At 33.6% G+C, this 17,837-nt stretch overlaps 1 protein-coding gene across 1 annotated transcript in view; it reads left to right on the top strand.

The window, feature by feature from the left end:
* Window positions 1-17,837, top strand: part of LOC150108597 (uncharacterized) — a 186,253-nt gene that overhangs the window by 104,077 nt on the left and 64,339 nt on the right. The window contains exon 8 of the mRNA XM_090416046.1: window positions 14,202-14,493. Coding sequence (XP_090272172.1) covers window positions 14,202-14,493 — 292 coding nt within the window. The remainder of the gene's footprint in view (window positions 1-14,201; window positions 14,494-17,837) is intronic.

The following is a 17,837-nucleotide window of genomic DNA, read 5'->3' as shown; positions in this document are numbered from 1 at the left end:
GCTGTAAGAACTAGTCAGGTGATCCACTATTTCTTCATCTTGCAGAGTCAGCATTTGTTATTATTACTATTTTTCTTTGCCTTTATTGCATTTTTTTGTAGTGCTTATTCTTGAGCAGCATCTAGCATCTCTCTTTCTCCATGGTAAGACACCATGAATTTAGCAAGACATTGAAGCTGTTGTCAAGTCAAGCAACTATCATATTTTCCTTTAGTGCCCTTAATATATTGGTCATGGAATGTTTCTCTTTTTATCGTTCTGATCGTTTTACTGTTTCTTTATCCTTACACTGCCTTTTTGAATTTATGACATTCATTACATTTTTGTTGTAAGCTTCAGTTAGATTAGTATTTTCTCCGTGCTTATGTAGTTATTCAATGCTCACTGATAAATGTCAGTGGTTCATTGTCATTTTCATGTTTTACAGTGAAGTGTCCAAATTGGCTTGTGTCAGTCAGTTAACCCTACGTGTATTTGATTTCACGAATGGCCCATGTATTGATTGCTGTTAAAGTGTTATCTCCATTGAGTGTGGACTTCTGAACTCTTGAACAGATATTCATTTGACTTTTGAATGCAATATGCTATTTGCCTCAAGAATTCTCACATATTCATAAGATTTATTCTCTGACATTCTCATTCTAAGTCCATCTGTAAATTTTATCATTTGCTCTGTTATTTTGCTTTGAACCTATGGAAGTAGTGTTGTACACTCATCAAGTGCAAGTTCCATGTCATAATTGAAAGTTTGAACTGTATGGAACAATTCAAACTTTCAGCAGTAAAATTAAATACAAATGTTTGTTGTTGAACATTTCTTTGTGTTTCATATAAACTACAATCTCTCTCCACCATTACATATATGCCTTTCGATTTTTGAACCTTGTATTTGCAGCTCATGAGAGAATATGTGGAAACCATATGGTGTTACCTATTCATCAAGAGTCACAGTATAACTTCAGTATATTTTCCTTATGTTTAAATTCAAAAATGTAACTTCATAAGGGAAGACCCTTTGATAAAAGAGCACAAAAGAGAGTGGGAGTAGAAACAGCTACAATAATCCAAAGAGATACTCCACAGATCATGCATATTTAAATTATAATGGGGATGCAAAAAATTTTAGCAAAAAATAAAATAATTTTTAACTCATTTCATTATTTATTATTTATTTATTTTTGTTAACTTATGGCAAGTTATTTTCACCCATATTCAGAAAGGTAATGCATTTTTGATGTTTTAATGTTTGCTCTTCGAATATTGATAGTTTTTAGGCTACAATTGAATGAAACGAGAAATCAGTAGTATGCTGCATGTAGAGGGGAAAAAATATGGATATCATAATCATCATCAAATTCCTGCCATGTACCCTCAATGGGTGTACAGCATATGATAGTACTACATGAAAAAAATTACATCATTACTAACTCCTATCTACAATTTTCCTCCAAATCAGTCTGTTACTTGTCAAGACTCCAACATTATCAGATCTTATATTTCTATCATCTAAGGCACTTTGTACCGTATCAATCTACCTATATCTTGGTCTTCCTCTGGGTCGTTTTGCTGCCAACTTGGCAGAACACTTGTTTTGCTAATCTTTCTTCGCCCATCTGTTTAAGTGACCATACCACCTGAGATTAGCTCTGCTAACACATTCCTGGATGTTGACAATGTCAAGTTCTTTCCTAATATCCTCATTTTTAATATGATATTGCCATTGATGCCATCTGTTCACACCTATAATCTTTCTCAGGACTCTCATATCTGTGGTCTCTAGTCTTTGGTCAAGTGTTTTACTTCTGACCCAGCTCTCAGATCCATAAGTTAAAACTGGTTTGAACACTGTCTTCTATACAGCTAATTTACTGTTCCAACTAATTCCTCTCTTATTCCATATGAATTTATTCAATTGACTTCCCACCATACCAGCTTTGCTGACTCTGTTGTCATCATCATCATCAAATTCCTGCCATGTACCCTTAGGGGTGTACAGGATACGATAGTACTACATGAAAAAAATTACATCATTATTAATTTCCTATCTACTCCTCCAAATCAGTCTGTTACTTGTCAAGACTCCAACATTATCAGATCTTATATTTCTATCGTCTAAAGCACTTTGTACCGTATCAATCCACCTATATCTTGGCCTTCCTCTGGGTCGTTTTGCGGCCAACCTGGCAGAGAACACTTGTTTTGCTAATCTTTCCTCACCGATTATGTTTAAGTGACCATACCACCTGAGATTAGCTCTGCTAATGCATTCCTGGATGCTGACAATGTCAAGTTCTTTCCAAACATCCTTGTTTTTAATATGATATTGCCATTGATGCCATCTGTTCACACCTATAATCTTTCTCAGGACTCTCATATCTGTGGTCTCTAGTCTTGGTCAAGTGTTTTACTTCTGACCCAGCTCTCAGATCCATAAGTTAAAACTGGTTTGAACACTGTGTATACAGCTAATTTAGTGTTCCAACTAATTTCTCTCTTATTCCATATGAATTTATTCAATTGACTTCCCACCATACCAGCTTTGCTGATTCTGTTGTCTATTTCTATATTTAATTTACCATCTTCAGTAAAAATCATGCCTAAATAGCTGAAATGTTTTACTTGTTCCACAGGTTGTCCATTCACAACACAGTTGACATTTTCAATGATTCTGCCTATTTTTATTGACTTTGTCTTTTTATTGCTGACCTTCATACCATATCTATTACAACAGCTATTCAATTTAGTCAGAGAATCTTGCAGACTTGTCGCGGATTTATTTAGAAGAATAACATCATCCGCATAAAGCAAAGAGCTGACATTAACATCTCCAATTTCGATATCATGTTTAATACCACTTTCCTTCATAATGCGATCCATATAGATAATGAATAACAGAAGGGATAATGTACATCCTTGTCTCACCCCAGATTTAACATTAAACCATCTTCCTGTACTTCCTTCAATTCTAACTGCTGACTTACAACTCAAATAAAGACTAAGTATTGCTTAATATAATGCCCCATTGACACCATATAACTGCAGCATATTGAATAGCTTCTCTCTTGTCATCTTGTCATATGCCTTTTCCAAATCGACAAAACTTAAATACAGATCTTTGTTATATTCCCATGCTTTCTCGACTTTGTCGTAAAGTGATGATCTGATCCTGACAGCCTCTATTTGGCCTGAATCCAGCTTGTTCTTCACCAAGCTTTCCTTCCACAATTCTTCTCAACTGTTTCTCAAGTATACTTGCATAGATCTTGCCAGGAACATTCAGTAGGGAAATACCTCTGTAATTCTCACATTCAGTTTTATTTCCCTTTTTATATATGGGTACTATTAGAGCTCTACTCCAATCATCGGGAATCCATCCCTCTGTCCAGGCTTTCTGAACTATGCAGTGCAGCCACTGTAAGACTTATACCACCATACTTCAGCATTTCTGGTCGAATATCATCTACTCCTGCTGCCTTTCCACATTTCAAGCCTTTGACAGCTTTTTTCTACTTCAAGTATGGATACGTATTCCTAACTTCATGCCTGGTCAGTGTTTTTCACTACTGTGCTGTCATCACTGCTTGTTTAATTTAGCAGTTTTTCAAAGTAATTACTCCATACCTCAAGGATATCTTTTTCTCCCGTTTTCATGTCACCTTTATCATCTCTAACTCCTTTTACAGCACTCTTTCCTCCATTCCTAAGCTTCTTCAACAACCTCCAGAATATTTTGCCACCTTCTTGATATTTATTTTCTATATTCTTGCCAAAGTCCTCCCATGAATTTTGTTTAGCTAGTTTTACACAGTGTTTAGCATTCTTGCATTTGTCTCTATATTCTCTAAGAGCACAAGCTGACTTATTTGACAGGAACTTTTGATATGATTTCTTCTTCTCCTTCACTGCCTCTTTAACTTCCTGTGTCCACCAGGGAGTTCTGATTTTTTTATCCTTGCGGACAACCTCACCACATGCCTCTCTGGAAGAATCAATCAATGTTTTCTTCAGAGTTTGCCACTGAATCTCCAAGGTTTGATTCCTGTTCTCAAACTCTTTCATTTTTTTTCAATAATCTTTGTGTATTTTAGTCTACAGTTCACATCTAAGAGCTGCTCAACTTTTATTCGCTTTAAAGCTTTCTTACATGTTATTCGTTTCAATATGACATTCAATTTTATCCTGCTCAAGACTAAATAGTGATCACTTTCCAATTTCAAATCCTCTGTACACTCTGGTGTCCTGCACGAGGGAGAAAACATCACTATCAACAATGACATAGTCAATGAGACTTTTCTTATTCCTAGCCTCTTCTCTCCATGTGAATTTGTGCACATTTTTATGTTGGAACATGGTGTTAGTAATAACCAGTCCATGTCCTGAGCAGAAATCCAACAGATATTTGCCATTATTATTAGCTTTGCTCTTTTCTCCAAATTTTCCCAAAATATTTCTGTATATCTGTTAATCATTTCCTACTCTGCTATTTAGATCCCCAACAAGGACCAACTTTTCCTTTTTCATTGTGTCAGTTGCTTTTTCTAAAGCGTCAAAAAATTCCTCCACTTCTACCTTAGTAGAACCTTCTGTGTGACCATAGGCACAAATAAGTCTCATTGTCCAGTTCCCCATTCTGATATTTTCCCACCATTCAAGAAGATTAGCCTCGTATTTGTGTTGAATACTATGGCTACTCCTTCTTTTACCTGATTGTCATTGCCTGAATATAACATTTTGTATTTATTGCTCAGAAAGATCTCACCAGTTTTGGTCTTTTTTGTTTCAGTCACCCCTATTATGTCGATCTGTTACTTATCTAATTCCTCAGCTAGCTCCATTTCTTTGCCATTCAGGCTTCTTACGTTGATAGTACCAATCTTTAACTCTGGTGATGTTGAGTTGGGGTTTGTTTTTAGATTTGTTCCAGTAGCTGACTTTTCGTTGTTTGCCCTGGTTCCCTGACGAAAACAACGGGGGGCCTTGTGTAACTGGGCGATGCCCCAACCCCCATGAAATTTTGTCATGTTGTACCATCATTTTTTATTTTTGTTTAACCAAGAATACAATATGGTTGGCTAAATCCGAAATTGCCAGCCCATCCTCATTCGTTCAGTATCCAAGTAGATACCCAACAGGGTGCACCACGAAAAGGTGAGGATTGGACATTAGGTCAGAAGCCTTGGTCGGTTCTCTGCATTCCTTTAAAGGCTATGTGGAGGTCTCCTCTCAGTTATATAGCTTTGACCCTTAAGCACCCCCAAAAAAAATATGGATATGCAGTATAAAATTGTTTAGTCACTTATAGTTAATTTGCAATTTTTATTTATTGAGAATGTAACTGCAAAAGTTTGGTTGTTATGTCTTCTCAATAATTGTATGGCTGTTTAGAAAGGACATAAAGTAACATGAGAAGTAGAAACAGTATTATAGATAAAGATCTGCCTGCTTGGTTTGCCCAACTGTAGTGGCTACTTGCTGGCTATCCACTGAGCTCTGGGTTCAAACCGAACCATTATTGGCTTATTATTTCCACAAATGGGATTTTTGCAAACTGTATAGAAAAGATTGCATTTAGTCAGTATAATTAACAGAAATCAGTCGGGTGTGATTCAAATGGATAAGTGATAATTTATATATATAGTAAATTCGTTGGAAATATAATTTTTTTTTTTTTTTGGTATTGCAGATTTTCTTTAGATTAGCAGTGATATGTTATTTGTATACACTTCATAACGGTTTCTTAATGAGCAGGATCATTACAACATTTGCTGTAGTGAGTAATGGATCTAAAAATGATATATTGGAATTCTGCCCATTGACTGTAAAATAAAACAGAATAAAGTCTTATTTTAAATGGATTTTATGAGTAGTGTATTTGATTTATGACAACCTGTGTGTTAATATCAGATATTTGAGAAGTGATGGAGAGGGATTGTACTAGAGCATTAAATTGCAGCTATGGTAGGATCAGTTTAATGTGATCACATGTTTTATTATTATTAATATCACACCTCCATGGAGTTGAAAGACTCCTCGAGGTAGGGCATCAACTCTACAACTCCTGGTCTCACTACTCCACCAACCTTCATCATCTAACACCAATGGCATCTACTGCCAACTACCACCACTGGTGCTTTCACAGACATTCACAAACATCCGTGCCCACATGGGATTCGAACCCACAGCCTTTTGGCTGGAGAGCGGATATGCTAACCACTCTTCCAACCAGGTCGGCATGTGGTTTATAAAATTTGTAACAATAAGCAGATGATTACAAATAGCAGTCTCATAAATTGAAATGGTTCATAAACAGTTATCACTCAAAAATCTTATTTTATTTTAATCTGTTTTCTCTGCTATATATATAAAATTCTTATATATATCATCACATGAAAGTCTGTGTGGTCCTGTTGAAATATTTGCACCTGTAGTGCTAGACTGTCCGAAGAATGCTCGATTCTAGTCACAGACTATAGGACCATTTTCTTCAACCAATTTCTAAATTAGTTAATCTCTAGCACAGGCAAGGTTTTTACCCTGCTGGAAACTCAAGAAAATATATTGCAAAACTCACATTATTTCAAAGAATAACATATTGTGTTAGGACCATGAGATTGCAGCACTTGTCGGCTGTCTCTTTCCAAGATGCTGCTTAAAATTAGTGATAGTCTTGGGACAGCTATCTCTGATTGGCTATGATTGGAGATTGATTATTCCTCATTCTCCTACTCACTTTGGGGAATAAAAGCTGCTAGCAGATTTTATCTTATTATTTTTTTTATATCATCACATTTATTTAATGGTAACTTTCAATCTTGTAGATAACTAAAATTAATTTGATTTTAATGAAAACTAGCCTTTTGATGCATAGCAATTTTGCTTTCTTCCTCCTCCAGTTTAAAATCTTTAGGGAATTAAGCATTTAAAAATAGTAGTGTGCATCTTGGTCTGCCTCTTTTTGTTGCCAGAGAGAGTGAAATGCGAGTGCATTATATGTTTTTAGTTCTTGTAAATTTCACAGAAGTATTTTCATATCTGTCAATATCAACAAATTATTTAAATGATTAGTCATCCTCCCCAGACCCCCGGCAAACCTATAAGACAACTTTTGTCTTATAGGTAATGGAAGTTTAACATAACCATAGTTATTTAGATTTTTTTTTTTTTAATCTGCTCTGATTCTAAAAAATCTTTCAGGTTTGTACTTTGTTATAAAACACATCACTAAAACTTTTATACTACTATATCTGAGAATTTCTGGTTGAATATCATATACTTCAGCTGCATTTCACATTTCTAACAGCTTTTCTGCATCCAGTACTAAAATATACTCATTACTACGTTCTTCCTGAATATTTTCTGTTGCTGTTCTTTCACTGCTTATTTTATGTAATAATTTTTTCCAAAAATAATTAGGCATTCTCCTCATTTTCAATATGATTTCTTTTGTTGCACTATTCTCCATTTCTAAGCTTTTTCAGTAGTATTCACATTTTGTAACCTTCATTATATTTCCTGTTCAGTATTCTTCTTAAGGATTACTTTGTTATGTTTACATATATAGGACGGGTTGAGTCCCCTCCTAATGAGGGATTACCGGCGTATTAATGCAGCCAGTTCGCCACTCCTCTGTTGCACCCCCTAAGGGCAACATTCATGACTGTATCTGTGTTTGCAAGATGAAAAAAACCCAGATAAACCGGGGAGAAAAATCTCGCTGTCCACGCTCATTTGCTGGTCTTGGGCCCTTAAGCTCCTCGCATCATCGACAGGAATTGAACCTAGGACACTCCTTCCCCAGGCATATGGTTTCGAAGTGCATAGCTACTAGGCTAACCACGCAGACACACACACACCATTCTTAATTTTTTTTTTTTTTAACCTGGTCTTGGAAACCCTGCTCTAGAGACCAAACACGCAACTTTTTCAAGGCACTTCAGTAAGCTCCCGTTTAGTCACTCTTGGTCAGAGATCTCCTTAGTAACGTCACTCTGACCCTTAAGCAGCCCCACCTTCTTGAATAATACAGATTGCATTTCTGACAAACGATTCTGCTTGTAGGTACCATGAGACTGTTGGATATTAGGTACAAATTGGACATGTTCTAGTTTCAGTGGTAAGATGTTTGTCTCTGTGTTTAAGTCTAACTTATTCCAATCATATGTAGCCATACTATTAAGAATGAACTGTGCAATGATTTAGATCTGCATCCTGAAATTCTAATATATAAATAATATGTTAACGATACTTTTATAACTTAATATAACAGATAGGTTAGATTTCAAACGAAAGTGAATCTGAAGCACAAAATTATGTCCAGAATATTAATTTATGATACCATTTTTAAAGTTAGGTCATGTGTTAATCACAGATACAGTAGATGCCTTTGAATGAAACAGCTATAATACTGAAACTGTTTAGTCTTTTCCTTAAGTGTATGTTATTACTAGAATGAGTGATGCTTATTTATGATAACAACATGCAAACTCATGCAAAAACATGCTTGATACCTACCTCTATTGTAGCATAAATTTGTTTAAATTAGTCAGAAAATTTTTGGCCAAATGTACTACTACTATTTTTGTGGTAATTTATTTATATATGGCAGAAATGTAATTTGGTGGACTAACTGCAATTTTACTGTGGCAGAAATATTACATTGTACATTTACCAAGTTAATTTTAACACATAGTTATGTGTTAGCAGTAACACCATAGATTAAAAGATTCAGAGCAGAATGCCCTTACCATAATTCTAGATACAAATTCATTATTATTACTGATGTCAAACCAGTCAGCAGACTTCATGTTATATGTAATAGACAGTATATCTGTATACTTAATTTTGAAATTCAAAATTAGTTTTTATTTTAAAGGGTTTACACATTTGTTTGATTATATCTGTGTCATAGATTTATGCTCTTATTCACTAAATATTCTTAAAAAGAGTATTTTACTAGATATGTGAAGAGCCAAAGGCTTCAATTCGGCGACATATAACTTGTTTAAGTTAAGGGATATTACATCCCATATAGTTTCTTAGCCGAATAAGAAACTCAAAGAGTTTCATGCCGAATATAGTAGAAACTATATAAAGTTCAGCGATTCCAAGCGTAAGCAAATACCTGGATACTGCAGCACTGATCCCAAAGGGTAGTGCAAGCTGGGGCAACTCGTGGTAGAAGTGGAGTAAGTTCCGATCACTATTCTTGATATTTGCCCATAATGTGAACTTAGAGTTCCTAGGAGCTAAGTTCACATTATGGGCAAATATCAAGAATAGTGATCGGAACTTACTCCACTTCTACCACGAGTTGCCCCAGCTTGCACTACCCTTTGGGATCAGTGCTGCAGTATCCAGGTATTTGCTTACGCTTGGAATCGCCAAACTTTATATAGTTTCTACTATATTCGGCATGAAACTCTTTGAGTTTCTTATTCGGCTAAGAAACTATATGGGATGTAATATCCCTTAACTTAAACAAGAGTATTTTACTCTTTTTTTTCTTTGTCTCTAGTCTTGCTTCATTCTTAAACTAATTCAGAAGCTCATTTGTCTTTTTTGTTGTTGTCATTGTTTTGTTTTTATTGAGTTCAGTGATAATAAATTAATTCTAATGAGATGCTTATTTTTATAACTTTTAATTTTCAGCTTCTTAAAAGTAAATTTGCTAATGTTAAACATTTTTCAGTTTCTGGAATTGTGAAATTTTCATTATATTGTATGTGTGTAAAGAATTTTCTTTGATTTTGTGTATATCATGAAATTTCGAATATTGAAAAGGCAGTTAGTTACCTGTAGTCTATTAGATGAGATTGTATATTTTTAAAGTGGAAACTTACTGGTAACCTTCAAAAATTTCTTTCTAAATATTCAATTTTTGTCAGTGATTTTTGTATTATTATCATTGTTGCATTTGTTTCTATTTTCCATCTGAGCCCTTTTGTTTGAGATATTGCCGAAAATAAAAGCTAGAGGAGATGTTGAAACTGATAACATCTGTACTAAAGAACTTTTTAAAAAGCCATTTTAAGTAACTTTATTATAAAGCTCACAATGAAGTGATATATTTCTTAGTAAAGTTTTAATTCAGTACAGACTTTCAACAGAGGAGATATGGAGAATTCTTTCGAATGGTTGGGTGATGTAAAAGATATATAAGTAAAGGCATTCATTACATGCTAATCGGATCAGCTTTAGTTTTATGATGATAGAAATGGAAACCTACATATTTGCATTGCTTGATTAACTGGAAAATTCAGGTTTTTCTCATTTTGTAAATTACTGATTTAGATATTTTTTGAATCTGCTGTGTGCAAAATAAAGTTGAAAGGTTGTTTTGATTTCCTTCCCCCCATTGACTAAATAATAAAAAAAAAAGGTGTTATCAGAATTACATGTTAATGCAAATTCTGAAATAGCAATCTGGTAATAGTGGTGTATATGCATATGTTTAACTTAAATTTCATGATGATGATTGGTTAACTCCACTATCTTACAAAGAATAATTCATAAGTTGCAAAGGTGTGTGTACGTATTTTCATGGGGAAATAGGAAGATTATCCCATACAAGTGCATATTCTTAAGGTCTGCGAGTGCAATTTGTACACCACAGATATCAACCTTTATAGATGAGATTTACTAATCAACAATAGATTTCCTTTTAGATCTTTTTGTATCTCTGAAGGTTATGTGATAATCACTTGACACGATGGTCTGAGATATGTGACTTTTATTGACCAAGCATAAAATTATATAAATAATATAGTAATAGAAACCTTTAAATGTTTGGCATTTTTGTTTTGATATTGTTTTGCTGGCCAGGGTGGTTGAGCAGATTGCATCTAACATGTTCTTGGTGTGATATATGATTTTAGTTGCTAGTTGTAAGACCATCATCCTTATTTGAGGTCTGAAGTTTGCTTTCACAAGACAACTCCAGGCCCCTGAAGGGCAGAGTTCCCAAACCCAGTAACCCTAAATCCACCCATGCTATTATATGCTACAGTTTTCAAACTTTCATGTGTGGGATTATCATTTTAAAAATGCCCTTTTTAGAAGGACGTTATCAAAGTATTATGTATTTTACAGAGAAAAAAAGCACTAACATCCAGTAGAAATGCTAATTAGTAAGTGAATTTTTGCTTCTATTCAGAGAATATAGTCCTTTTTTTTATGGCATTTTCTGTTGTAAGCCTATTAATAGTTTCATCCCTGAGTGTGTTCTTTATATTCTTTGCGTTGATTTATCCAGTGTGGTATATTCATCAATAATGGTGGTAGTAGCCATGTAGAATGGAGGAAGATTCTAAATGGTTCTTGTTGGAATGAAGTAACTTAGCTTCTGTGTTTAATGCCATAAACAGAATTTAGTCTTTATGGTGCTATGATATTATGATAGTACTACATTTTGATTTAGAGCTATACAATATCCCACCCCGAGGGTACACACATCAGGAATTTGGTGATGATAATGGAACCAACATTTTTTTTCTAGTATTATGTGACTCACCCTTTTTGATGACTTCTTGAATTCACTGCTGACAGAAGACTTCTCTAATAGCTGTAAATATTGTTGTAACAAATTATTTGATTTGATGGCCCTAAACATTCTAATGATACTGTGTTTATGGGATGATGGTGGAATTTTGCATATAATAGTTATCTCATTAAAAGTTTTCAATGGTGATTGACATTATTTACCTTTAGAATCCAGAATACATATCAATACTTGAAGGAAAAAGCCTGAAATGTGGAAAGACAGTAGGAATAGATGATATTCGACCAGAAATGCTCAAGTATGGAGGTATAAAAGTCTTGCAGTGACTGCACTGCATAGTTCAGAAAGCCTGGACAGAGGGACGAATTCCAGGCGATTAGATTAGAACTCTCATAGTATCCACATGCAAAAAAGAAAATAAAATTGAATGTGAAAATTACAGAGGTATTTTCCTACTGAGTGTTCCTAGTAAGATTTATGACGGTATACTTGAGAAACGGTTGAGAAGGATTGTAGAAAGGAAGCTTAATGAAGAACAAGCTGAATTCAGACCAAATAAAGGTTGTCAGGATCAGATTTTCACTTCACAACAGATAGTTGAGAAATCGTAGAAATATAGGCTCTTTATTTACATTTCATAGGTCTGAAAAAAGCATATGACAAAGCCAAGAGGAAAGCTATTCAAATATGATATCATTAGAGCATTATATCAAGCAATATTTCATCTTTATTCGAGTTGAAACTCAGCAGTTACAATTGAAGTAGGTACAGGAAGGTGGTTTAATGTTAAATCAGGTGTCAGAAAATAATGCACATTATATCTCTGTTATATATCATCTATATAGAGCACATTGTGTAGGAAAGTGGTATTAAACCTGATATCAAAATTGGACATGTTAATCTCAGCTCTTCACTTTATGCACATGATATTCTACTTCTAAATAATTCCAGTAGAGATCTGCAATATTCTTTGACTAAATTCAATAACTGGTGTAATAAATTTGGTATGAAAATCAGGGATAAACATTAAAACATTGACTGCATCTTGAATGAAGAACCTATAGAGCAAGTAAAACATTTTAGCTAGTTAGGCACAATTTTTAGTGAGGATAGCAAATTAATATGGAAATAAAATTACTAAAGCTGGTATGGTTGGATGTCAGCTGAATAAATTTATAGGGAATAAGAATGAAATTAGTCAAAACATTTAATTAGCTGTGTACAAGACATTGTACAAACAAGTTTTAACTTATGGATCTGAGAGCTGAGTTAGAAATAAAGCACTACAAGACAGGAAACTACAGATATGACAGTTCTGAGAAATATTAGGTGAGTGAACTAATTGCACCTATGGCTATATCATATTAAAAATGAGGATGTTAGGAACGAACTTGACACTGTTAACATCCAGAAATGTATTAGCAGAGGTAATCTATCTTAGATACTATGGTCACTTAAACCAAATGGGAGAGGAAAGATTCTGCAAAACAAGGTTTTTTTTTTGCCAGGTTTAATACAGTAAAAAGTGGCTTAGAAGACAGAAACATAAGAGCATATGTTGGAATCTTGACGGATAAGAGATTAATTTGGAAGAAAATTGTTGATAAGTTAGTAATGATGTAGTTTTTCATGTAGGACTATCATATCCTTTTCACCCCTGGAGATCACAAATTTGATGATGATAATGAATTAATTTTGCCTAGATGATCATTTTCATATTTTAATAATTGAATTCACCATCATAGATAAATATTTATTAAACAATTTTTTTATCATGCTATTCATCAGCAAGGGACAAATAAATGGCTAATATGTATATATTCCTTCAAAATTAAGTGCATCTGCACAATTAAAGAAAATGAAACTACATTCACAAAATAATCTTATTCTTTTGCCCTAAAATATTAACACCAGTCAAACATTTCAAAATAGTTTCTTAAAAAATACAAACTATCGATTTTTTTTCCCACTAAGATGAGTTCTCAACTTGAATATAAATATACCTATGCAGCAAGGCTCTCTGATTTGATTCAACAAAACTTGGCAAATAGTTTTCGGTACATTGAATAAATTCATAATATTTGAAGTTCTGGATTTATTATATTTTTCATTTAATTTGAATTTGGTGAAGAGATAAAATAAAATTTAAAGTTGTGTAAGTAGGACTTAATCATTATATATTTGACTCACCTGGCTGGATAAAGTGTATTTTTAACTTCTTTCTCTACATTTAAATAACAAAAAATGTGTTTCTTAATCACAACTTTAAGTAGTTTTTTCTTAATCACAATTTTAAGTAGCATTCTCCTTTAAAGTCTAAATGATTCATTTATAGTAGTGTTTAATAAATTGTAATACTGGTAAAGTAGATCCCAAGAACCTCTTTACAAAAGAACTGTTTACCTGAATGGTTTTTAATAATAAATTCACTTACACAAAACACTAAAATTTGAAACTAATGAAATATTTGAAATATAGCAGCCTGTATATGCCATACGCCAGAATATGAGAAATTTCTCTCCATTGTAAAAGACATACTATGGTTTACAAATCACTTGTCATTTTTTATATTTGATTTGTTGCTTTATTCTTATTAGTATTCACCAATGAAATGATGTAGTCACTTTTTTACTTTTAATTTCTGTTTATTACACTTACTGAATGTTCCAAAACAGTTTAACTTATCATTTTACTCTTTGGGTAGGTGGAGTGCAAGCGAGCAGAGCCACGTGATTTGTCAAGAGGTAATAGGACGCAGCAACAAAACAATAACAACATGTCCAATAATCAGTGGGGTCCAAACATGGGAATGGGTCCTACTCCAGGAGGATGGGGACCAGGTCCTGGTGGCCCTAACATGGGACCTGGTGGTCCAGGAATGGGACCTGGTGGACCTTCTGGACCAATGGGACCACCTATGGCTAATGGAATGATGCCTGGTGGCTATCAAGGAGGTTGGGGTGGACCTCAGCAGCAAGGACCATATGGACCACAAGGTAACATTTTACCAGTAGTAGTTAAGTGTTTCATAATTATTAGAAAGTGCTGATTCTGTTACTTTGTTAGGAACAACAATGTTTTTTCTTGACATGCCTTTTTTTTTAAATGTTATTTCAACCTATAGTACATTTGTACCATGAGGAAGCTAAGGATTTTTTTTTCTTTCATTTTTATCAATTTTATGCATATTTTTTGTAATTATTTATTTTTACATTTGATATTTCTACATTTTTAGTATTGCATGTATGGGTCTACATCTAAATTGCATTTTATTTTCTAGAGAATTTTTTTAATCATCCTCAAGGCTTTAAAAAGGGGCACTAATTATGGTGGCAATTCCCAAGGGAAAAGTGGAAAGTAGAGTTTACACTCACTGCAGAGAAAACTTGAGGATCCACAATAGCTAAAGCAGACTATCCATTATAATTAATTTTCCTTAGAATAGTTAGTGTTGCATCTATAGAATTTGGGTTGGAACTTCTTGGTAGTTTGTTAGATTTGAGTGGGTTTGTTATAACAGTGTTTACTGGTAGAGTTGACTCTACCTTGTTTGGTCTTTACAACATGACTCACAATCATCCTTTAGCTCTATCCATGATACTAATTCATTATTGACATCATTTTATCATTTGCTTTCTTCTACATGTGCAGCTTTATTTAATGAGAGAAGTCAATTAATGTCTTACTAGATGATCTGTAAAATTCCTCACCAGAATATTTAAATTTTTAGGTGAACTCTTTTTGAAGCTAGGCTATTCATCTTGTGTCTATTTAATATTAAGTTTTTTTTTTTTAAAATCTTTTAAGATATGAATAGTTTATCATTCCACACAGGGACTCTTAGCAGTTGACCCTATATGTGTATTATGCTTCTCACAACCTGCTTAGGATCCCCCCCCTCCCCCCCCCCCCAATGTCATTTTACCCATAATGACAAGAAACACAGCATGACCAGTGCCATATGACTTCTTATTGTAGCCTGAAAAAGCAACATATTCCATGGGTTTTAAAGCCTTGAGTTTGTACCTTTTAGGATGTAGGGAACATTCAACTTTACCTCAGCAAACAAAGCTTATTCGAAGTATATGACTTAATGACTAATCTACTTGTTTATAGAGGCTGTTTGTTTACTTCGCATTGGTTATCTCAATATCCCATAATGTAAAAATATAAGAAAGATCACTACCCTGACCAATTTCAACTTATATGGGAAGCTCATCGGTGCAGAAGTCACATATTCTCCATATATAAGCACTCTAATCTAGAGTGTGTTTATAATGACACAATGACTTTTTCATTTATTTAACCTTATATTCATGGGTGTAGCTCCCATTGATGAGACATCAATAAATTGAAACCAGTCTGGGTAGTGACTCTTACCATAATGTTTTTATATTATGGGATTATGAGGAAATTGATGTGAAATCAGCAACGACCTTTATATAAGTAGACTAGTTGTAAAAATGCTTCACACTTAAACTTCATTTGTTTCATGCTTAGTTAAAGAATTAAAATATAGATATAATTCTTATCATAACATGCATTGTAATTAAGTGGAAAAACTTTATACATTTATAAACAATAAATTACACAATAGCTACAGTAATTAACTTTAATGAAAATATAGATATTTTTATTAACAGTACATCATCGATGTGTAGAAACAAGCAAATCAAAGACACAGGAATGCAAGGTACATCCCTGTGTTTTTGATTTGAAGTTATTAATAAATAATATTAAAAATATACTTTTGATGGTTACATTCATTTTTGTTTTTTTTTTCCTGTACTTTCATTTCATTAAAGTTAATTACTGTGGTTATCTTGTAATTTATTATTTATAGTCATGCCTCAGGACTCTTTAGATTTATACATTTATGCAAACTTTATCTCTGACGCTAGCAGCATGGTTCTTCTTGAAACTGGTTTCCTTCTTAACTCCACTCACTGGAGATTACATGCAGTTATTGGTAGCCTAACTGGCCCAAGTGAATAGCTCCTACTAATAGGCTGGTCCATTGAATCTTACCATGGGCATGGATGTTCAGTAGGCAAGTAAAAAAACATTCACAAATGTTCATGTATCATAGACATCAAACTCATTATATATATATCCTCAGTTAGGTGTACAGGATATTATGACTCCAGTATTGTTATTTCTTATATTTCGGCCTACTAAGGCACATCACATAAAGTACAACAAGTCACGGGAGGATCAAGGGATCTGGTAGGCACCTGGAAAGTTGAATGTAGGAAGCCAGTCTTTAGGTGAAGAAAGGAATATTGAAATTTTCCTAGTAGGATGAAAGAAAACCACAATGTTGAGAGGCCTTAGAACCTTAGTAGTATGTTTACATATTCCTTTAACATAAGGAAGAGAAATTCTAAGATTTTAGAGATTAAAAGTTTTAAATCAGTGGCAAACCATTCCATATCACAATTATGTTATCATATCTGTACAATACTGCACATTTAGGCGAAATGTCATTAAGGAGACAAAATACCATAGAAGAAGCATATGAGAAAGAGAACTTCAGTTTGTTGATATATATTGGACATTAAAATAACCAGAATGGATAATAGTCAAAAAGTTTGATATTTAGAGAAAAATCTTTAAGTAATTTAAAAAAAAAAAAAATCAGCCAACTCCTTTTATTCCTTTATAGGAAGTAAGTGAGGCCGTTTAAGTAATTCTTCAAGTGTCATCCCCTAGAAGTAGGTTGGCAACCATGTCACGGAACTTTTTTTCTTTCTTTTGCTGCTCTGAAACATTTATGGTCCAGTCCTTAATGTCTTCAAACCACATTCTCCTAGTCTACCTGTCCCTCGTTTTCCATTCAGTTTCCTTTCTAATATTAATTTCTGAATGCTTTGTCTAGTTAGATATCCAAAATATTTACGTTTTCATTCTCTAATTATTTTCATTAATGTTCATTTCATTTTTGCTTTCTTTAAAACATCTTCATTTTTCATTTTCTGTCCATGATATTTTCAACATTTTTCTGATAGTCCACGTTTCGAAAGCTTCTAATTTTTCTCTGCTTCTTTATTTAGAGTCCAAGTTTCACTATTGTAGAGAAGACTTGACCAGATATAGCATTTATTGATCTTTTTCTTGTGTCTATGTTAATGCCTCTGGATGTTAGAACAGTTTTCATATCAATAAAAGGTTTTCTTGCTATCTCTATTCTTTAAGAGAATTTCCTCCATCTGTAAACATTTGTTCCAAATATATAGAAGACTGAACTTGTTCAATTTTCTTTTGGTTAACAGTTATATTTAGTTTCTTATTTATTGGTTCTTTTAATATAATCATGCACTTTGTTTTCTTCAGGCTAATA

Source organism: Typopeltis vanoorti, chromosome 3 (assembly GCF_054136105.1).
Source record: "Typopeltis vanoorti isolate ZY-2024b chromosome 3, IOZ_Tvanoo_1.0, whole genome shotgun sequence".
In the NCBI taxonomy this organism is placed as follows: domain Eukaryota; kingdom Metazoa; phylum Arthropoda; class Arachnida; order Uropygi; family Thelyphonidae; genus Typopeltis; species Typopeltis vanoorti.
Note: the sequence above shows the minus strand (reverse complement) of the source record. Positions and strands in the feature narration are given on the sequence as shown.